Source organism: Vipera berus (assembly GCF_964194415.1).
Source record: "Vipera berus genome assembly, chromosome: 2".
NCBI classification, from domain to species: domain Eukaryota; kingdom Metazoa; phylum Chordata; class Lepidosauria; order Squamata; family Viperidae; genus Vipera; species Vipera berus.
This window is the reverse complement of record NC_138203.1, coordinates 71,410,876-71,434,982: the sequence shown is the minus strand read 5'-3', so window position 1 is coordinate 71,434,982 and position 24,107 is coordinate 71,410,876. Positions and strand designations below refer to the sequence as shown.

The 24,107-nt window shown below is 36.1% G+C and overlaps 1 protein-coding gene across 5 annotated transcripts in view; it reads left to right on the top strand.

Moving 5' to 3' along the window:
• TJP2 (tight junction protein 2) overlaps positions 1–24,107 on the top strand; it is an 89,192-nt gene that overhangs the window by 29,627 nt on the left and 35,458 nt on the right. For 3 of the 5 annotated variants that reach the window (XM_081317521.1, XM_081317520.1, XM_081317519.1), the window contains one exon: positions 23,656–23,709. In XM_081317521.1, coding sequence (XP_081173647.1) covers positions 23,665–23,709 — 45 coding nt within the window. In that variant the 5' untranslated portion in view covers positions 23,656–23,664. Of the gene's footprint in view, positions 1–1,225; positions 1,239–1,610; positions 1,652–23,655; positions 23,710–24,107 lie in introns of those variants that run through there. The other 2 variants (XM_081317522.1, XM_081317518.1) reach the window with 2 other exon arrangements.

Below are 24,107 nucleotides of genomic sequence, written 5' to 3'. Positions count from 1 at the left end.
ATAATAAAATTGAGGCAAAAGAGCACCAGGTCCTTTTTTGCCCTACCATGGTGACTGACTGATGGTTCCCAACTTTTAAGGAGGGAAGGGGCTGATTTCTGAAATGAGCTAATCAGATTCATTCAAAAATTTCTGGTTTATGGCGTCTGTCATTTTATCATTACAGGCTGGTGATTTTTATACCACCAGTTTAGACTAATGACATTCATATCTGATGGAAAGTGATAGGGTGGAGCTTAGTCACTGAAAAAATAGAGATGCTATTCCCAACCTCTCCAAGAATTTCTCTGTTCAGAACTTTTTCTTTTTCCTTGACAGTCTTGTCTTTTTCACCTTCCAACCCAGGATTTGTGGGTCACTTTCTGTTTCCCAGGCCCAGTTTATCCCGGATTTGTGAAATAATTACTCAATAGAAGTCCCAGATTTGTCTCCGTGTGCCTTTTGAATCCTAGGGACTGCCTGGGCAAGTCCCTGCAGTTTTTTTTTGGCAGTTCCCAGATTTAGACATGAAATTTCAAGCAACTCCATAGGGAAGCCCTGGTCCTCAAACAATGATTAGAATTGGGTTTTCCTTCCAAATGACTTGAAACGCAGGCTTGCAGGCCCGAGGCTGGACGTGAAGAAATGTAGCCCTACAGCTTTTCCTCATGTCCAGCATCAATACACAGCATTAAAGGCCTACTCAAGCGCATAGGAATTAGTTTGTTCTGACCCCCTTCGTCCTTCTTCTCTGAAACGGGTTCTTCCACGCTTCTAATCGAGTTGTTTTACGCAGCAGCTTAATTTCTTCATAAAATCCACACACACACACATCCCAGTTTGTGTGCGTGTGTGTATGCGCGTACTTGCGCGCTTCTTTTTTTGTACTTTCCGTAATTTTCGTACTCTTCCCCCCCCCCCGCCTTGGAAACGGAAGCGTTGGTCGAACTGAGGCACTGAGTGGCTCCCGCGATTCCTCCCTCGCATCATGTGAGGCGTCAAGCGAACAATTAATGCCCTGCCGGCGCCCGCCCCTCAACTTCCAAGAGGGAAGACGAAATGTTGCAATGGGAGCAGCGCAGGCTTCCATCGGGAGCGAACCAATTGGTCCAGGAGGGGGGAGGGAGCAGGTCTGTATTAGCATCCAACATCCATTTCCTTTCCCGGTTTTATCCTTCGCTGCTGTTCTCGGTGTTCTCGTTAGCCTGTTTCACTCGCCTATTCTGGATAGCGAACCGGGCTTAAAGTCGGCGCCACAGGTGCGGGCGAGTTTTTTGGGGGGAACCCCTCTCGGCTCGGAATGGTAGCGGCGTTATTAAAGAGTGTTGCTTTGGTGAGGTGGTTGAGCTTAGCAAAGGGAACGGGCTGGATATTCCGGCCGGGCGGCTTCTTGGATTTGTTAGGAGGATGGGATAAGGACTTCGGAGGCCAGAAGAGGAAGTTTTTTTTTTTGCTTCCCAAACAGTCCGAAACTTTTTTCGGGGTTTAAGGAAGCCAAGTGTGGCTCCGGAATAGCAAGGCGCCCGCCGCTTTCTGAGTGTGAAAATCGGGAGAAGTGGGACGGCTGAAGTTTTCCCGTAGCGGTTTCCTTCAAGGGACAGCCTTAGAGATGCCGGTGAGAAGGAGCGATCGCTATCTGCCTGCTCGGGCGATGTTTTCACCGTGGTTTAGGGTAAGTTTTTTTAAGCATCCTCGCCTTCCCCGTTTCCTTCCGATGTCCCATCCATCCTCTTCTTCGCCAGCTTCAAGAGTTGAATTCAAACAACCCATCTGAGTCCGTTGCAAATGGACCCACCCGGAGCTTCCTTGGCTGCAAATGAAATTTACGTGTTTTTAGTTATTGCAAAGAGTGGAGGATGTTAGGTGGCTGACCTGCGGCTTTTGATTTGATACAGTGCAGTCTATATTATCTGTGATAGGTCTACAGTGCAAGAGGGATAGTTGAGTGTTTTATGTTGTAGAGTGGCAGCTGTGTACCAGCACCAGCGTAGTTTATCTTTTGCTGGTAGTGCAAACATCCTTTTCTTTGCCCATGATTTAGTTAATTGTTCTCAAGGTAGACCAGGGTGCTGTTCATCTGGCACAATTGAGTGCCCTCAAGACTAGGAGTCGCATTGGCCCCAGACCTGATGATTCGGAGGAAGTGTAATTCAAACCTTAGAAGGGCCCCAGGTAATAAAAGGCTGGTACAGAGGGTGGTTTTGAAGGTGACACTAAGACTGCATGGTTTAAACTGTGATGAAGTAGGCAAGCAATGGTCAAACTTCATTAAAAGGACAAAGCTAAAAAGCAACTGAACAAGTTCGTGCAATACCTGCATCTATAAATGCAAACATGGGGATGGGGGGGAAATTTGGCTGAGATTTATGTCAAACAAGAGACCAAGCCAACTAAATTATTTTATGCCTTGCCCCTTGTATGAACCCAATTGTAGTCTATGGTTTAGCAAGTTGTGCTAGCCTATCCAGTTTTGTTTTGGTGTTTTTTTAAAAAAAATATGGTTAAATGTACTATGGCTTAATGTAGTGTGCAGACATGGTCACAGTGAAAGTGTTGCAGTAGACATTTGAAACTACAATATATGTTCATTTTCTGTAAAACTACTGCAGTGAAGATAGAAATAGGAGTATTAGATAAAATCTGAGGCGTGGTTTACTTCTTAATTTAGAAGATCAAATTTTTATAAGTTCTGTAATATTTTCAGCATGAGGAATGAATCACAAATTTGTCCAGGGAGCCTATGTAGTGAAATTATAACTTACTGTGATACACAAATTAATAGAATATTGGGAATAAAGGACAATCCTGAAACCATTTCTCAATTCCCTTAATTCATCCTTAGAATATTTTTATGACTCCATTTTATAACTGTAATAAAATTGCAGAAGTGATTTTTTTCAAAGAAAATGTTCAGGTATTATTTTGACTAATTTAACTAGTTATAGAAGCACTGATGCTTTTTGAAAAATAAAAGAGCCTGGTGTGGAAATAAATAAATCATCATTTTAAGTTAAGGATAGACTAACTAGGAAACTAAGTTTTAATAAAACATATACGTTCTTTTTAAGCAACAAATTATTTTGTGGCATTTGATATTTACCTAAGAATGGATCTGTACAATTCTTATATTTGTACAATTTCTCATTATGCAATAATGCATAAAATAGAGTAAATGCTATCCACCAAGGCACAATAATACACAAAAGTCAGGCCAGATCTACACGAGACACTTAATTATTTTGTGAAAGTTGTAATCTATCACCTATTTTTTTAAGTTAAAACAGATATAGAAAACATGCATTTTTATCAGCTGGAATTTTGAATTATGTTTTAGTATTATCTGATCATCTTAAAAGATTTGTTAATTTTCATTGCTGCTAATTGGAATATGCACATTAATTTTATTCAAATATTATTACATATTCAGTGCAGATGGTCAGAAGATGCATAAGTTATTATTCTGATAGCAGAAATGAACTTGCTACTGCTCATTTTCCCTATATTTATTTGTCTTATTTAGGAACCACCCATCTCCCTCACAGAGTCACTCTGGGCGGTGAGAGTGACTAATAGTAATTAGTAAAATACTAAGCTTGAAAACAAAAATATGTTTGACCTGCTGTTTGTTCTCTCTCTCTCTTCCTCCCTCCCTCCCTCCCTCCCTCTCTCATACACACACACACACACACACATATATTGAATAGAATTTTGTGCAGTTCATACTCTTTAATAGTACACCAAGAAAGGGAGGAATAGTTGGCATTATTTTTTAAAATTTCATTTATTATAATTTGCCCACTAATTGAAGTTATCCTTTTCCTGAAATGGCTATATCTCAGTCTCTCAATGGAGACAATTTCTATATTAGTGTAAGACACAGGAAAGTCAAATACTACATGTTGCTTCAGCACAGAATAATTTGCAACCTTATCAAGGTGTAATAGATTTTAAAACATAAGAGTCTTTATAAACATGTAACATGGGTGTGAAAAGTTCGGGTACCATATTCCTTGTTGCTGGTTTAAAGAATACCAATGAAACCAGTCCAGCAAAGTCTGTGAAACATAGCTCTCCCCAGCAGTGTTAAAAACAACTTACAAGAACCACACACGGATATTGTCTACTAGTCATCCAAATGTTGCTGAATTGAAAGTAATACCAACACGATCAGAAGGGCTGTGATTTGTGGCTTGCAGTGTGGAAGAGCATTGCAGAAAGAAGGGTTGGGGAGAAAAAAATTCTAAGGATTGGTGTCTGGGACAGCCACAGGATTCCTGAAGTAGGACAAGGTCTGAGAGAGTGGTACAGTTGTTTTCCTGGCTTATTATCACAATAAGGCTGGGGAAGAGATAAGTACAGTGGGAAAAGAGAAACAAACAAAATAACCCAACATTTGAATGAGGCCTTGGAGCAGTTCAATAGCTCTGCTTGTTTCCTGACTAATGCAAAATCTCGTTACATTTTCTAAAGACTTTTTTTTTAATGTATCCAGCAAGTTATGACAGTGTCTGTAAACATCTGCCTCCTGGACTGAGAGTTCACATGCTCTTGTCTCAACTAACAATTGCAGGGCAAAGAGATTACATTGGACCGTACAATAGACAAAGAAGTCAGTGTCTGAGGGGGGAAAGAAATCTCACAATAAAGTGAAGAGGCTTCTTTGAGATGCTATCATTTTTCTCTTTTCAGTTAAATGGCTTAACCCGCTTTTCTTTCTCATTTTAACACACACATAACAAATGCTGTTTCTCTTTCCCTACCATCCTCTGCCTCCCTGTTAATTTGTTAATTCAGGTAGACATTATTGTTCCCTTTTCTGCAAGCAGAATATACCATGTTACATTTTGGAAATGATTGCTGTAGTTATGTGAATTATAGGTAAATTCAAATTGTGAGTGTAAGCATTGTGTATAAGGCCTTCTAGGAATAACATCTGCTGGTTGGAAGGGAGAAATCTCTAAATTGTCTAATTCGCATTTGTCAAAGTGTTACATTTCAATTTGTGGGTTAGATATAAGTTACTAGGGTGATTATTGTACTAACTAGTAAGTTGAAATCGGAGAACATGCAGGAATGGAGACAGGAATGCATAAGAATTAATGTGGTTGATGGGAAGCATGTAACAGCATTATTGTAAGGGAAATTTGTTGCAGTTTGATCTGATAAATAAGGGCAGTCCTTGACTTGCAACCACAATGGAGAATTTCCATTGCCAAGCAAGGCGGCAATTTTTTGGAATCCCAGATTAGCACAACTTTCCTCCTACAATATCAACAAGTTGTGTGTTCATGCAACTATATATGTATAGTTTGTGGTTTTTTGTCTTTATCTTTTTCTATTCATATTTTTCCTGTTTTGATTTTCTGTTGTTGATTTATTTATGTAAACATCTGTATAGATGCCCATCGTAAAACCAAACTCTGGGCAGTTTACAAACCAGGAAAACGAACAATATATACAACAAAAAGAATAAAGCCAAAAATAGATCTGGTACCTCAACTACACTTTGCTATTTCTGTATAGTAAATAAATATATTAAAAATTCACATATATTTCCCTTAATACAATACCATAACATGGCTTTTAAAGAAGTTCACTATAGAGATATGAAATAATTTTCTCTAAACTGATATGGCAAGACTGATTGAGAGACAGTCTTCAAAAATAGTTCATCAGCAGGTTATAACCTATACCATTGCTAGAGTAAGTTACACATACAATTAACACCTATTATGTTTCTTTCAAGGTTAAGGAAGCAAAGATTAAAAATGCCTTTATACAGCAAATGCTAAAAGAGAGTTTTAGTTCAGTCATTGGTACAACATATGCCAAAAAATGGAAGAAAGCTGACACACAGTAAACAGCCCCTTTTATTGAGAAAGCCTCCAGCCACAACTGTCAAAAATCATTTTAAGGCAGGAAACACATGACAACAGGAGTTAATATTGCTTTTTAAAAAATATGTAGCTTAAATGCCAGGAAATGCCTGAAAATCTGGGCACAATCTTTATTCCCATATTTGTGTAACTACAATAAAAATATGATTATCTTAGGCTATGGCAAAGTAAAAAACATCAGTATATCTATCATATTCTCACAAGAACATTGCAATATTAAAATTTTAGCATATCTATAATGAAGACCTACTCTTACACTAATTATACAGCTCATATAAGACGTTTTATCTCAAGGCTCAATCTAAGAAGTTGCTAACGCAAAACACTGAAAATAACCACTGTGTAGGTTAGTGAACTTCTTTAAAAGCCATGTTATGGTATTGTATTAAGGGAAATGTATGTGAATTTTTAATATATTTATTTACTATACAGAAATAGCAAAGTGTAATTGAAGTACCAGATCTTTTTATTTTTGGCTTTATTCTTTTTGTTGTATATATTGTTCATTTTCCTGGTTTGTAAGCTGCCCAGAGTTTGGTTTTATGATGGGCATCTATACAGATGTTTACATAAATAAATCAACAACAGAAAATCAAAGCAGGGAAAATATGAATAGAAAAAGATAAAGACAAAAAAACACAAACTATACACATATAGTTGCATGAACACACAACTTGTTGATATTGTAGGAGGAGAGTTGTGTTAATCTGGATTCCAAAAAAATGAGGAGCACCTTTCCTGATTTACAGATTTTATTAAAATGTATCATTAGCTCATAAGTCCTAATGTTTTTTAATAAAATCTGTTACTTGAAAAAGATGCTACTAGGTCCCTTATGGTTTTGTATTTTGCTTAAATGTAAACATATGCTAAATAAAATACTACTACATCCCTGTAACAGGGATATTCAAATAATGTTCAGGAGAACCTGATGTAAAAAAAAGTTGAAGATAGGCAATTTTCTATCACTAGATCTTTGTCTCCTTATTTTAACAAATGAGTTAAAAAAGTTTTAAAACCCTATTCCATCATAGCAATTTTAAAAAGCTCAGTTTTAAGCATGGCATTAAACTTGATCACATGAACTAGTATTGATCAGTCTATCTACTATATCTTTTATTCATTTTGCATGATAATTTTTATTAAGGATTACATTATGCAGATAAAACTAATACAAATTACAAAAGATACAAAATATAAAAAGATTTTTTTAGAAAAATGAAAAGTGCAGAAAAAAGAAAGAAGAAACCTCCCCATTGGCAGCTCATGGCAAGCACAGTTAATATTAATAACTTAATGATCATCTATTAAAATACAACCAACCATCTCATCATCCCTTATCCAACCTCATTTTCTGTAAACAAGTGTTAAAGCCTCATCTTAATTAGCAAAGCCCACTAAGGGTTATCAGAAATAACAATGTAATTATTACAAACTATATCTCATATAGTTTATCCTTTTTATATTTATATCTCATTTTCTTATTTAAACAAATGCCTCCATCTCATCTCTTTAAACAAAACCTTTAAAATATTGTCATCTTGTCCTAGTCAACATAAATCCATTAAATATTACCAGAAATAGCAATCAAGCTATTTTAACCTTGATCAAATTAACCAACTTTATATTCTTTCCCTGCCTCACAGCAGTTTTCAGTCTCCTTGGATAACATCCAAGTGTGTGTTTTCTTTTCATACTCTCTTTGTCTCTTCTCACAAAAGTGATGACAATTTTAACAAGCCTCTTTGGAAAAACCAGTATATAGAGGTCATTTGGATAATTTTTCATATTCTCACTGTTTCTTCTCATAAAATTATTGACAATTTTATCAGGCTCCTTTTGTGAAACCAATATAAAAAAGGTGATCCATGTAACTCCTCTTCTGGTTCAGTATTTGTATATCTTTTTTAATTGTTAAATCATCCAGTTTCATTTGTATACTCAACAGGTCATCTTTTTGTATACTATATTCACTATTTAAGCTTTTTCCATCTCCCTCTTATACACAATCCTTTTAAAATTCACATTTAAATCAATTTCAGCTTTATTGGATGGAACTTGCTCCTATTTCTTAATTTATATATACTAGCAGATATCTTTAAAATTATTTTTTGAGCCCAATAGTCATAGATCTGTCTTAATGGATCCTTTGAGTCATTTATTTCCATTTGGTGCCCTCCCCCGGGGTTTAAATGTACAAAGTTGTTTCCCACAGGAAGGATTCTTATAATTAATTTCAAGGTCTTAATCCAAGTCCACTTGGACCCTTAATCTGTTTAAAACTTTATAAAACCAACACAATAACCATTATTTTACTTGTATATTAATATATATATAAAATAAACTCAAAATTTCTTTCAATTGGCGAAAACTCCCCCAGTGAATATGGTAAAACTTGTGGGTTTGAAGTTTCTCAATCTTTAAAAAGCAGCCAAAAAAAAGGTAAAATCCAAAGTGATTAAAAAGTGAGGTTCAGTCAAAACTTAATTCTGTAACAAATTCATTGACAGCTATGAGTTTGGTGGAATCCTGCAACTCTCAGCTGTTTACAAGCTAATTGCAAAAAGCTATCTAGAAAAAATATAAAGCTGTCTGGAGTATGTATGGGCCATCTCAAGATCTCTTCTTCCTCTGGAGAAATTTTGCTGTTACAGATCCAACATCCAGCCACCTTTTTTAAGCTATAATATCTCCTGCTCAATGTTAGACGTCAGTTTGCCATTTCCTGCCTTACTTTCCTTAGCTTTCCATTTATCAATAAATAACTGATTCATAAACAAGATGTACAATCAATCCAAAATTGTAAAGTCGGAGTGGCAGTATCTTTCCATCATAAAAAAGAGATTTTTGTCTGTATTCAATAAATACATAGTTTACTCATATAAAGATAATGCTTGGTATATAATTTAGAAGCACATTTCTTTAAACCATTCTTCCTAAAACCTCTTTTATAATACATGGATATTGCATGAAAACAGGACAACAGTGAGACAAGCCCACATGATAAGTATAAGCGAACTCTTTATCATTTTACACTCTCAGTAGAATTGAGGGCACAGCTAACCCATGTTAAATGTTTTTTCAATAATCCAGTACATTGCCACAAATGTTTAGAAAAGAAGGTAGTATAAAATATAAAAAAATAATACGAAAAATATTTTATTGAATTAATTTCATCTTCAGATCTGTAGCAACATATTTAATCTTTTAAGACTTTCATCATTAAATTGTATGTATAAGATACAGGTAGTCCTTGACTTACAACAGTTCATTTAGTGACTGAAGTTACAATGGCACTGAAAAATGTGACCCTGACTGTTTTTCAGTTACAACCTTTGTAGCATCCCCATGATCATGTGATCAAAATTCAGATGCTTGGCAACTGGTTCATACTTATGACCATTGCTGTGTCCCAAGGTTGTGTCATCACCTTTTGCAACCTTTTGACAAGCAAAGTCAATGCCAGATTAACTTAACAACTGGGTTACTAACTTATCAACTGCAGTGATTCATTTAACAACTGTGGCAAGAAAGATTGTAAAATGGGGCAAAATTCACTTAACAAATGTCTCACTCAACAACAGAAAAATTAGGCTGTATTGTAATTGCAAGTCAAGGACTACCTGTATTTCAACATTTGTCTTCAACAGTTTTACAACTGGTTTCTTCTGTCATCCTTCAGGAGAAGCTTAACTCCTTGTAATTACATGGAGAGGACTATTGTTTTGGGAAGTGATTTTCCATTTTTTTTTCAATTTCTTAGTCCAGGGCAGAGGTCCCCAACCTTTTGGGCAGCAGGGAGTGGTTCCGCAGAGAAAGGTTTTTCCATGGATCAGAGAGTGCATGGTTTTGTATGCTGCCTGCATCCCACAGATGGGGCTTTGCTTGTTTGTGCAGCCCGAATGCTGGCATGCTGTGGCCTGGTACTGGTCCGTGGATCGGGGGTTGGAGACCCCTGGTCTAGGGACCAGAGATAGTGTCTGGTCCAAAATCATTCAACTGCTTTCCATGTCTAAAGGAAGATTACAACTATGTCTCCATTTTCCTAGTCCAACACCTTGAAGAACTACAGCAAAGTGGTTCAATTGACATCTACCTTAATATTCCGAAAATGTAACCTAGCCACACTGTCTCTGTCATTTCAGTTTAAACCTTCCCAGTTCAAGTAAATTTGAAAGTAAATTAGTAAATATTTACTAATATTTAGCTGTCTTTAGGCATTCCTAGGAATGTCTGCTCTAGTTAGAATGTTCTTAGATCTTTTGGGTTTCATTTTATGAAACACCACTATTTGATAATCACAGAAATGGATAAATATAACTGTTGTGGTCACTTTTTACAGTTGCAGTTGTCCTCTATTAGACAACTTTAAAGAATTTATAACTTTGCCAGAAACAAAAGACACAACAGTCCTTTTACTTCTCTCATATAATATTTATAGTAAATGTTCTTTTCTGGCTCCCTTGCAGAGCTGTGATTGGACATTGTAAGACTAGCTGGAAATACCTCATTAAAAATATATAATGGTTCGGTATAATATTGTCTGGTACGTCATTGGTTTCTACTAAGGTTCTATACTTGTGAAATCCTGAATTCCCATCCTGTTGCTTACTTATTACAATAAGCATAGGAACTTTCCCTAGAGCTTTTTCTAATGCCTGAAGTTCTGACATAATGAAGTTGCAAAGCTGCTTTTAATTTTAGGGGCTTCTCTGTTTTATTCTAATTTGTCTGTTTTCTTATTTTTTTCTTCTTCAATTTTTATATTGTTTAGTTGAAAAATGCCTTGAGACTTAACTACCATATAAAATTAGAAATAAATGCAATAAAAATAAATGCCACGAACTCCCAAAATCCAGAGCTCCATATGAAACACATCTCAGGTGCCTCCTAATCTCAAAACTAGTGTTGGCTAAAAATCCATTGACTCAAAAAAATGGGAAGAATTTGAACTCTGGAGCTTAAGTCTTTATATATAGACATTGACTTCCATATCTGCAGCAGGCATATCTTCTGTGTGTATACAATTAATTGTTGCCTGCAAAAAAGAAATCATCGATCTAGCTGAGTCATAGCTGTGAAGCTACTGCTAAGTAACTTGTTTTTGAATAAGGGGTTAGTAACCAGAGAACAGAGGTTTATAACTATGCCTGCCTAAAGCCTGATGGGTATCACCTTAGCTGCCTGGCCTTATTTTTTTCTTCTTTTCATTATATGTATAAAAATATGTATAAAAATATATAAAAATATAAAAATAGGACACTGGTTTGTTGCAAAATGAAGAAACAGCTTCTAGTATCTCTGGGCCCCATGTAGACCTCATAGGCATGTAGTAAATAAAAGGACTGAAGGACTTTCTGCCCACTTCCCCAGCCTCCAGTGACAAAGATAAGCTGGTGTAAAGAGTACATTTTAAAGGACTTAAGAGACATGGTCTAGATTAGAACAGGCCCCATAATTAACTCATTTTGTGAGAGTATTTACCCTCTCCAACATGCTGTTTAGCACACATTTTATTTAAATAAATACCAAGTGGTTCTTTCAAAAGAGATAAAAGGAATTTGTAGTTAGATCAAAATGCTGTTGAATTTGCACTACATTAGTAGAAATATTTCTCATGAAGTAAATTCATTGTGTATAGTTTGATCTATCTATGCTGGGTTAAACCAACAGCCAGTTTTGCCTATGATTTTATTTTACAAAGTACAAACAGAGAGGTTTATAGTGTATTAACAGATATAAGTACAATAGATAGAATATCCCATTTCTCCAGCAAGTACTGTTTAACACAGGAAGAAGAGGAAGAATCTTTCTTTCATTCCAGCGAAAATATCTATCCTTCATCCAGTTACTTTATTGCGAGACTTGCTGTTCTTTATATGGTAGTGTCCATTCATAGTTGGATTTTTTTAACGTATATGTAGGTATTCTATGAATTGTGGAAATAACTTGTGTTATAAAACAGTTTCCTTTTCATCTACCGCAGATCCTTTTTGTTGTATGTTTTAGGACTTCAACCTTTTCCTGCTGGGCTTTAGATTTTATCATATTTGGGGGAGGGGGGTTGAATTTTGTTTTGCATTTGCTTTACTAAACCCAATATCATCTATAAAATGCAATTAATGCAGATTATTCTGTAATTTAGATTTGCTAGTAATAATGGGCCTCTGGCAGTTGTCTAAGATATAGGTCAATTATATAGAAATCTGTTCTGATACTCAAAGCGTATCTTTCTAAGAATGCGAATGAGAGGCTGCAGAGGAGGGACTGGATAAGAGCAGGGAGATTAATTGTTTTTATTTATGAGATTATTTTGACACTGAGTTTCTATTTGTTTAAATATATAGGCCTATGGTTTCTTAAATTACAGCTGTTCCTTCCTGAAGATTGTTTCTAAAGGAAAAAAACAGTTGTTCTTGGCTGAAATACATTCATAGTTTAGATAAATTGTTATTGGAGAATGGTGAAATTGTAGTCATGGATTATGAATAATCTACTACCCTGAGCATGAAAAGATATGATTTATTTTGAATCAAGAGAAGGATTAATAAGGATTAATAATTTAGAAAATAATAAATTGAAGGAGTAGAGAGTTTAAGCAGTCTTGTAGATTGTGTTATACTTATCTGAGAAGATTAAAAATACATTCCTGTGTATGACTACTCAGAATTATGTTTTACTGAGCTACCTAAAACCTGCTCTAAGCAAAGTTGCAGCCTTAATCACAAAACTGCCAGTGATGTGTTTTCTAGAAAGAAAAAATTCTGTGCAGATTAGGCAGATGTTGATGTGTTAATCTACATAGAACAATTTTCAGTTTGCTCTGTGTAGCTCACAAAGTAAATATGAAGTTGCCATATATAAATTAGCCTATGTAGATTAGTCCTGTTTGGATATAAAATGACAAATTGGTAATGTGATGTTAGAAAAATTTCTTTGGAAAAATAAAGCAATCCAATCCACATCTTTGAAAAACATTTACTGTAAGTATATATTGGCTAATTATAAACACTGATTGGCTGGATTGAAGCTATGGCCCATCTAATGCAGCACTCTGTTCTCACAGTGGCCAATAAATTGTTCAAGGTAGCCTACGCCAAGTAGTCCTTCGCTTATGACTAAAACCGAGACAGAATTTCCTTTTTATATCTATATCTCTATATATCTCTATCTATATAAGATTTTTATTGATTTTTTTTCATACATTCAATAGTACTAGTTCAACAAACGTGTTGTCTGAGTTTTACATTCACTAATAGAGATTTAGTTCCTAATCCTTTATTCTTTTCTCTAGCCATTGATAAAATAAGTTCCAGGTTTGATAATACTCTGTTTCTTCTTTTTCTTTCAACCTTAAAGTAAATCTATCCATCTCTGCACATTGTAGTATTTTTTAAATTATTTCTTCATCTGATGGTATTTCTTCGTTTTCCCAGTATTGTGTGAATATAATTCTTACCGCTGTTATTACATGTAAAATCAAATATACGCTTTGTTTATCAGTCTTTTCTGGCATTATACCTAATAAAAAAAAGTTCATGTTTAAAATCTACATGTTTTCCCAACATCTTTTCTAGCCATGTATGTATTTTTTTCCAGTAACTCTTTGCTTTGGCACATGTCCACCAAACATGGTAATAAGTACCTGACTTGTGGCTTACATTTCCAACATCTATCTGACATGTTTTTAAACATTTTTGCTAATCTTGCTGGTGGCAAGTGCCATCTATAAAACATTTTATGTAAGTTTTCTTTATAAGAAGTTGACATTGTCAGTTTATAATTTCTTTCCCACAAGTTTTGCCATTTTTCTAATTCTATATTATATCCATTTTTTGCCCATGTTATCATTGTTTCTTTAACTTGTTAGCTTCCCATTTTCAAATTCAATAGAAAATTATAAATTTTCTTAATTAAGTTCTCATCGGATGGAAACTAATCAAGGAGAGAAGCAACCCAGAACTAAGAAGAAACTTCCTGACAGTTAGAACAATTAATCAGTGGAACAACCTGCCTCCAAAAGTGGGGAATGCTCCAACACTGGAAGTTTTTAAGAAGAGACTGGACAGCTATTTGTCTGAAATGGTATAGGCTTTCCTGCCTGAGCAGGGGGTTGGACTATATGACCTCCAAGGTCCCTTTCAACATCATCATCATCGTTGTTGTTATTGTTTTTATTATTATTATTATTATTATTATTATTATTATTATTATTATTATTATTATTATTATTATTATTATTTTATCATCATCATCATCATCCAGCACATTTGTTTGCTTAGTTTATTGCATTAGTGACTTGGATGCAGATCTTTAGAGGAATTATCTTCATTCCTGCCCCCATGCAAAGATCAGTGTTAAGAATTCTTTTTTCTTGCACTACATATGTTACATACACTACATTTGCTGGTCAGTACAAGAAGGTACATCGGTGGCCCCAATATTGTGATCTTGCTTCTAAGACAGATTTACCGGACTCCCAGTGTAGGTGTTCAACTGAATATGACATAACTTCAAAAGCTTCCTTTGAGAGAATTTGCCATTGGTATATTTTTTCTATGTAGTTTTACAAGATGCTCCAAAAAATTGATAAGGTAGCTCTTAAAATTCAAATGCTCTACGATCAGTAGCATTTGGCATTTATAAAGTTTGTGGAAAGTACAGATTAAAAGGCTTTACTAGTTTATATGTACTGTATGTAAGTTTATAAAAAGAGTGACTTTTCCTCTCAACCACCTTTTCATCTCAATCTTCCTTGTGCAGAAGATTGGCAAATAGTTGCTTAATGCCACCCTCTAGTGGAAACTAATTTATAGATCTGAGGTGTTTAATACCAAACAGGTTGGATGCACCTGTGACAATTTCATTTATATTGGCCATTGATTTCATTCCAAATTCATAATCAATGGCAATATGTTCATTTCTGTATGATACAACAGTAGATTAAAGATGTCATCTATCTGATATATATTATCCACTCTTTTTGATACATAAGTACACATGCACAAGTTATTTAAGGAGACACTCAAATCTCATTGGCAAATATGTACAAAAACCCAAAATGAAAATATGCTTTACACCATTTTCTAAAATGAAGCTTTGAAAAAAGGAATTTATTAATTCAGAGGAAATAGAAATAAATAGATGGGAAAATAATTAAGAAAGAGAGAAGTAACTGTGTGTCAAATAGTCTACATTTTTTTTGCAAAAAAGCAGAAACAAATAGGAACAGGAGATAAAATGATTTCAAAATACTGTATGTCATTTCCAATATTCATTTTGTCATACTGACATATATATAAAGAATGTAACACAAATAGCAACTAGGATAAAATTATATTGATTATAATACAGGTAGTTCCTGAGGTACAAGCCTAATAGAACCTGCCCATTAGGCTCATAATCATCAAATGAATCAGACTCAATATTACAACATTTTAAAATCAAACTCATTAATTGAATTAAATGGGTCGTTAAATGAACAAAGATTTGACTTACTATTTACTCCGATGGCTGCCTGAACTGAGAGACTTTTCCTGCTCCTGCTGCAGGCTGTTTCCAGCTGCCAAACAGCTGTTTCCGGTTTCAGTAACTACAGTACTGTAAACTGCCTCCCAAGCAGGCAGCAGGCTTTTTAAAAAGACAAAAAAAAAACAAAACCAAACCATTTGTTGCTAGGCAGCTTAAGCTTCTTCAGAGGGGGGGTGGCGAACTTTACAATTGCAGTTGCCAGGAAAGTAATTAGCTTTAGCGTCTCCAGGCAGGCATGCAGAGGGAGATGGGGTGGAGTTTACAGAACTGTCGGCTTGCATCAGTAACTGGGATGGAAGGGACCTTGAGGTCATCTAGTCCACAGGTCTGCAACCCGCGGCTCCGGAGCCGCATGCGGCTCTTTCAGCCGACTCCTGCGGCTCCCAGTCCTCTGCCATGTGCAGTCCAAAAAAAAAGTGGGACTAAAAAATTTCAACCAATTAATTCAAATATGCAGGGTAGGTGCATATCTCGCCTTGGCTCCACTCTTCAGTCAAACCCTGTTCTGTGCATCCGTACATGTACGCGCATGCGCACACATTTTTTGCGGCTCCCAGTTTTTCCTTTTGTGAGGGAACCGGTTCCGAGTGGCTCTTTCACTGTTTCAGGTTGCTGATCCCTGATCTAGTCTAACCCACTGCTCTCACAAGAGAGTATAGTACTGTATTGTATTTCTGATAAATGCCTATCCCGTATCTTCTTAAAAGCCTCCAGTGAAGGAACACCCACAATTTCTGTAGGCAATTTAAATTTAAAACTTTTTTTTAAAAAAAAACAAAATACTATCAGCGCAAGCCTCTCCAGGCAGAATCTCTGGGGGGGGGGGGTCTGTGCTACAGAAAGGAGGCAGCAGCAACCACATGCTATAAGTTTCAGGCAAATGCAAACAAACAATCTTGCTAAGTACTGTACTTACAAACACAATAAAAAGCAGAGTACTTCCCAAAGTGATTACAAACAATACCCTACAATACAATACTATAGGGTAGAATATTTTAAAATACTTACAGAAGTAATTCAGCTTTCTACAGTAGTCCTCAAGTCCAGCAAGCTGCAGATCTTCCATGCAGCTCCAGGAAAACAAAAACAAATGGTCATTGGCAGCTGCAAAAATCACCTGATCTTGTTTGGCCATGTGACTAGGCACAAAAAAACCAAAACCCACTTCTGGCTTCTCATAGGCCCGAACCAGCCCAGGCAAGTCACAGAGTTAAAATGGCTGCCACAGCAGCCTAAACTGAATCTGTCACATGGCTACAGAGGCCTGATTTGATTGCAATTTTGAATGTCTAATGTAAGTGCCATTTCTGAAACCTCATTTTTGTGAAATCACTAAATGCTCGTATCTGTACTACAAGCAAATGTATGATCTTTATTTCTGTAAGGACTGACACTTCTATTTTTCTTACCTTACTTTCCCAAAACATTATTATCTGCCTTCCTGCAGCACCAAATTTATGTCCCTAAAAATACATGTCTTTCAGGAAAGTAGATCTGACATTTAGGATATGGACGTGAATAATTAAAGCTGCTATCCTACTATATTTTAATAATGTATATCACACTTAAAAACTAAATAGAACAAAAATTCAGAATTTCAACTGAATTTAAATACATGTGTTAAAGAAAAATCTTCATCAGGGTCCAGTCCAAGCTGGGAATAAATAAAATGGAGGCTGCTTTTGAAAGAAGGTTCTTGTTTATTGAAGAGCATAACCACAACAGCATGTGGCTCTGGGACAGCTGACCACATAGAGCTGGGAGTAGTGGGTATTTATACCTTCTTGGGCTTTTGTGTTTGGAGTTGTTCCTGTTCCTGTGGCATGAACTTTGACCTGAGCTTTTGTGTGTGTCCTTTTGGTATGCTGATGGTAGTGGGTTAATCCTATTATGCCCTAAAGGTCATGTCCTGCTTCCCTGGGACCGTGGCTGATGGCTATGTCCTGTGTTGGGTTTTTGGATGAAGGGTTGCTGGTTCTAGGGGTCTTTGTCTTTCTAGTCTCATCAGATCCAAGCTTCCTGGCTCCAGTCTTTCTGAAAGGATTATCAAATCTGCATTTCTACAGAGCTGGTTTCTGCTTTGGGCAGAGAGACTTAGGGGTGGGGGTGGTTTCTGCCTAAGATTTTCTCCATTATTGCTTTGGGAAAATATAATATTCTGCCTTTTTAATATCCCCCAAAATATTTCTTTCTCTGGGGGCTGGGGTGTCTTCCTACACATGAAAATGCAAACTGCCTAGACAGTTTTAATGTTAAAAGAATAGTGGAATACAAAACAATTAAATACAGGTAAAAATATCCTGACAAACTATATAAACCTTATTAATAATATATAAATATATAACTAAATCAAGTAACATTAATATACAACATGAAAGCCAACTGGGTGACCTTGGGCTAATTATTCATTGTCTGCCCAATTCACCTTACAATGTGTTGTTGGTAAAATGAAAGGAGAAAGGTGTGTTGTATATGTTCCTCACCTTGAGTTACTTGTGAAAATAATAAAGACAGGATACAAATAAACAAACATAAAAGCCCTAGAGACCTGTTCCTGAGAGAGTCAGTTAATCTTGGAATTTATTTTTGACTAAATATGCATAGGGTTGTGCTAAAATAAATATGCATAGGGTTGTGCTAAAAATGTGTAAGCTAGCCCATTAGTGTTGTATTCGGTTTCAAACAGCTTTTATCCCAACTGTTAATTCTTTTTTTTTAAAAAAAAACTGTTTACAATGCAGTTTAGGGCTTTTTATGTGTCCAAGACATAATGAAGGCCTGCATTCTGTTTTTATATCTGCACTTTCTAATCCAGGCTTTGAAGTAGGAGGGGTTTGGACAATATAACCACAAAGAAATACTTTTTTGCATTAAGAACTAATAAATGAAATCTCATAGTACATCTCAGCTGTTTAATGTCGCACTCTGGTTCTAGTTTTGACACAGGAAAGGTCTATACATGGCAAAGCAATTTGCTTTAAATGTGGAAGAGAGCAGCTATTTGTCTTGCCTCTCTGAAAATAAGAGTAAGCCAACTTGATTGTTCTCAGTCTTGTCTTAAATTAAAAATATAGGCTGAGGTGAAACCCTTGAAAAATTGAGATTTAGTAATAGTATGATGATTATAGTCTCTTGAGCGTGTCACTGTTCCTATGAGTAATGTAACGGTGAAGGCACTTTTTGTATGCAAAATGTGTTAGCAGAAACGGATTTGCAATCTTCTGTACCACTGAAATGAGTCAGTTACTGTGGTTACCTGATCTGATAATGCACCTAGGAAGGGAATGTAGGATGTGCTTAGAACCTTAGTCCTGTGATCCTCCATAGTAGTTTGTGATACATATATGTAGAATGTTTTTCTCCATATATCCCCTGAAAATGCTGTAAAAAAAGCAGAATTTTTACTTACACTTTTGAACTTTAAAAGTCAGGTTGATTGAGCTCTTGATTTATACCTGTCTTTCATGTGTATTGGGAGCCGAATATTTTTTTTATTTTTACTTTTATTTTAATTCCATTTATATCCTGCCCTTCTCCGAAGACTCAGGGCAGCTTACAAGCTTAGCAGTAGCCTTCATTCTATGTATATGCCTGCTTATTAGGGCTTTCACACACACACCAGCGGCATTATTACAAAGTCAGCTTAATTGCCCCCAACAATCTGGGTCCTCATTTTACCTACCTCGGAAGGATGGAAGGCTGAGTCAACCTTGAGCCTGGTGGGATGCGAACCTGCACTAATTGCAGGCAGCTGGTGTTACTTAAGGAGGCATTAGCCCACTGCTCCACCAAGGCTCTATAGTTGATTAAGATGGCAAAAGAAAGTTCTTTCACTAGGAAAAACAACAACAAAGGAATTGAGTTCAGTATCCCTTCTCATTAGAAAGATGCATGCTCAACATTACAAGACAAGATAGAAAGACCTGTGCATGGATTAGAGAACAAATGAAAGTATGTGATATCATCAAGAGAGGAAAAGAATTGAAATGAAAATGGGCTGGTCACAAAACAAGAAGACCTCTTGGCAGATGGAGCAGGCAGTCACAGAATGGATCCCACTTGATAAAAAGCATCCACAAAAGGGACCTAAAACATGATGGATCGACAACAAGCAAGTATTGTGGGCTGAATTGGCAAAAAAAAAAAAAAAGCTCAGGACTGTATTGGTTGGAAACACACAGAAGAGGCCTTTATTCTTCAGTGGATAGACAGTGGCTAAAATGATGATGATACTGCTCATTAAAGAAAGATTAATTGAAGTAGGTTGCTCTGGCTTGATTTTGGGTTTGTGAAGTTAGAAGCAGTGATCTGTGTAAATCTTTGTCTTCTCACCTTTCATAACTTTGTATCAGCTGTAAAATAATAATAATAATAATAATAATAATAATAATAATAATAATAATAATAATAATAATAATAATAATAATAATAATAATAATAATAATAATAATAATAGAGTTGGAAGGGACTATTGAGGTCTTCTAGTCCAACCCCCTACTCCGGCAGGAAACCCCCTTGGCTCTTTTTTTATTGAAAAAGTTTTGCAATACATTTTAAAGCATAAAGTCCCTCTCCCCCTCCCCCCCTGACTTCCCAGAGCTGAAAACAGGGTATTGCCTCCAACAAACTTAAGCTAAAATATGCTAACCAACTATGGATATACTTTAAATTCTATTGCACTTTAACTCCCCTTGGCTCTTTTATGACTCATGGACTTCAACTCCCAGAATACCTGAGCCAGAATTCTGGGAGTTGAAGTCCACGAGTCATAAAAGAGCCAAGGTTGCCTACCCCTGCCCTATACCATTTCAGACAAATGGCTGTCCAATCTCTTCTTAAAGACTTCCAGTGTTGGAGCATTCACAGCTTCTGGAGGCAGGTTGTTCCACTGGTTAGTTGTTCTAACTGTCAGGAAATTTCTCCTTAGTTCTATGTTGCTTCTCTCCTTGATTAGTTTCCATCCGTTGCTTCTTGTCCTGCCTTCAGGTGCTTTGGACAATAGCTTGACTCCCTCTTCTTTGTGGCAACCCCTGAGATATTGGAACACTGCTATCATGTTCCCCCCCCTCATCCTTCTCTTCATTAAACTAGACATACCCAATTCCTTATTTGTTTTAGCCCCCAGTCCCCTAATCATCTTTGTTGTTCTTCTCTGTACTCAATATATCCAACACCTTACAAGGACATAGTATTAGAATTGGTTGCTTAAAAGCTTTGCTTGGGAAGCTAATCAAGTTGCCCTGAGTTCTATAATCCGCATCCTAATATCCAGTATTTGTGTCCTGCATGCTCTCCAGGTGCTTTGTTTGTTTTTCTTTGCAACAGAAAGGCAACTCTTAATGTTGATGCTTACTTAACCTCAGCCTCAAAGGTTGTTTAAAGAGAACTTTGACACAGGCTGGACTGGACTGCTTTTAACATTGTAAAATTCAACATTGCTTTTGGAAGTTTTTGTATTCTTGTGTTTGGACTTCTACCTTGAGAAAGGGTGGCTGAATGCCTGAATATGTAGGCTGTTGTTATAGTAGAATTGCATAACCATTTTTGAATGATACAAATTGATTGAAAGCTTGGGAAGTTCCGCATTCTTTAAAGAGACTGCAACCTGCCACAACAAAGGTAAAAAGATAGTGAATGTGATTACATGCTGTGAAAAATAAAGGATTTTAACAGGGGATGCAAATCGATTACCTTTTCACTTTATCTAGTACACAGAAAGGGACGCGGTGGCTCAGTGGGTTAGGACGCTGAGCTTGTCGATCGGAAGGTCGGCAGTTTGGCGGGTCGAATCCCGAGTGCCGCGTAACAGAGTGAGCGCCTGTTACTCGTCCCAGCTTCTGCCAACCTAGCAGTTCGAAAGCACGTAAAAATGCAAGTAGAAAAATAGGGACCACTCCGGTGGGAAGGTAACAGCGTTCCGTGCGCCTTTGGCGTCTAGTCATGCCGGCCACATGACCACGGAGATGTCCTCGGACAAGCGCTGGCTCTTCGGCTTTGAAACGGAGATGAGCACCGGCCCCTAGAGTCGGAAACGACTAGCACGCATGTGCGGGGGAACCTTTACCTTTACCTTAGTACACAGAAAGGTTTTTAAATTTAAAATATGAATAAACTAGCATGCATTGGAGGATATTTCTTGATCTTTATGCTTGAAAAGTGTTAATGGGATGATTCACAGAGTTCACTATTAGTAAGCACTATTAAAATTTGATAGGATGAAATTTGTGCATAATTGTTGAATGAAAGAATAGTACTTCATTAAGGTATTTGTCTCAATTTGCTGAAGAAGTAGTAACTTTTTCAACTGTGCGATTGCATAAATAATGCAATAACTAACATATTGTGATTATCTTTTTGCATTGTCTCCAGTGACATATTAATAACTTCTAATAAGCAGCTAGTACTTGATTTAATTTTTTTTGGCTCGTAATAAAGCTAGAATTTTGGGAGCAGTAATTTAATCTCTCCTTCAGAGGGAGATTTATAAAATCTTGCCCAACCCCCATGCTCATTTTGGTCTTTCCATTAATCTGTTGGCCTTGACAGTATTTGGCAAAGCAAACAGATGTAAATTTTATAATATTAAAGAAGAGATTATGAGTTAAGAGATTTAGAAGAGCACAGATGGCCTTTATGCCTGGGGACTCCCAAGGCCAGCTTGCAATACTTTGTAAGTACTACATTCTGTTCTCTACAAAATGCAGCTTCTGGAGATAGTCACTTATAGTTTAATTAATCCTCTCTTCAAGAGTACTGAAAGCATTCTATTTCATTTATAGCAATTTGATTATATGTAATTTCAAGGAACATTAATCTCTTCTGCCTTCTTCCTGGAAATAAATGCTACTCTAATTTCTATAGTACTTACAGAGCAATTACCGTACAGCATTAGTTTCATTCACAAATAAAATATTTTTAAGTACAGGTAATCTTCAACTTACAACAATACATTTGGTGACTGAAGTTACAACAGCATTGAAAAAAGTTGCTTATGACCATTTTTTCACACTTACAACCATTGCAGCATCTCCATGGTCACATGATCAAAATTCAGCTACTTGGCAACTGACGCATATTTATGAGGCTTGCAGTGTCCTGGTGTCATGTGATGACCTTTTGTGACCTTCTGACAAGCAAAGTCAATAGGAAAGTCAGATTCACTTAACAACCATGTCGCTAACTGAACAACTTCAGCGATTCACTTACAACGGTCACAAGCAAAGTTGTAAAATGGGACAAAATTCACTTAACAAACGTCTCACTTAGCAACACAAATTTTAGGGCTCAGTTGTCATAAGTTAAGGACTACCTATACTTGAAGTAATGAATACGCGTCCTTCACATTTTTCATAAGGCTGCATGAATATAAAAATCCACCTCTGTTGGTTTCTACACTGTAAAACTAATGAGTGTGTATTTCTCTATTTGCATCTGTCAAACAAAATTATGACCTTAGAGGACATCAAACGCAATACCAGAAAATTAATTTTGTTGGTACATGATTCAACAAGGATGCACAATCCGGAACATTTTGGAAGTGATTTTACAATTGTCATCTGTCTTGATTTTCACAGTGATGTTGATTTTAGCTCTTAGGGGGTTTTTTATGATTAATATTTGTAAAGTTACCAGCATTATTAATAACATATTAATATTTGGGATGGTTTAAGTTGTGCCATTAGGTTGTTGTTTCCCAGGGATGTGATTACAACTTTCCCAGCTGGCTTCTGAGGAAATCAAAGAGGAAGTTGGCAGGGAAGGTCATAAATTGCCATCCCGTGATGTCTCACTTAACAACTATAGAAAAATGTTGTAAAATTGGGGACAGTCACGTAATGCCTCACTTTAATGACCTTATTGCCGAAAGACGAATTTTCTAGTCCCGCCTGTGGTCATTAGTTGAGAACTACCTGTATCCGATGTTTTTATTATATCATTATAATTCTTTGGAAACCATAGTCCTACTTAGACATTTGCTTGCTTGCTTGGATTAAAAAAGACATAGATTTCTAAGGTTTGGGTACTTCCTTTATAACTTATATTACAAATTTAAAATATGAAATTAGAGAAACAGTCATGCTTATTTTCTGCTAACATTCTATTTGTTTTACTCCGAGCTTTCCTTGTTAAGTTTGGCTTTAAAAATATTACTCTATTATAACTGTAAAAATATTCCTTCTGCTTGAAGCACTTTTTCTTGGAAAGAGTCCCTTTTTTCAATTGATGTTGTTTTTCTCCTTATAAATAGGGCCCAGTCATGGAAGAGCTGATATGGGAACAGTACACAGTGACCTTACAAAAGGTAGTATGTTATTTATTTATAATTTTGTGATAGCTTTTTTGCACTGAACATCTGCTATCAATTGACAAACAAGATACGTCCCAATTTTAATGACAGTTGCTTTTCAATAATAAAATATTTTAACCTTGATAAGTATACTGCTTAAACATTTTTAAACAAGACCCTCATTTATTTACACAAATAACTTCTTTTGCAATTCTAGCAATTCATTTTTCTAGAGCTACTAAAATACCTAGAATTCAAAAAAATAACAGCAACCTTTTTTTAAAGGTTCAGTTCTCTATAGCCCAAGGAAGTAGCGCAGTTTAAAATGTCACTAAACCTCTGGGCTTTTCCAGCACTCAGTTTTGATTATCAGGAAGGAAATGTTTTGAAAGAAATTACATTCTTTGGAGCAT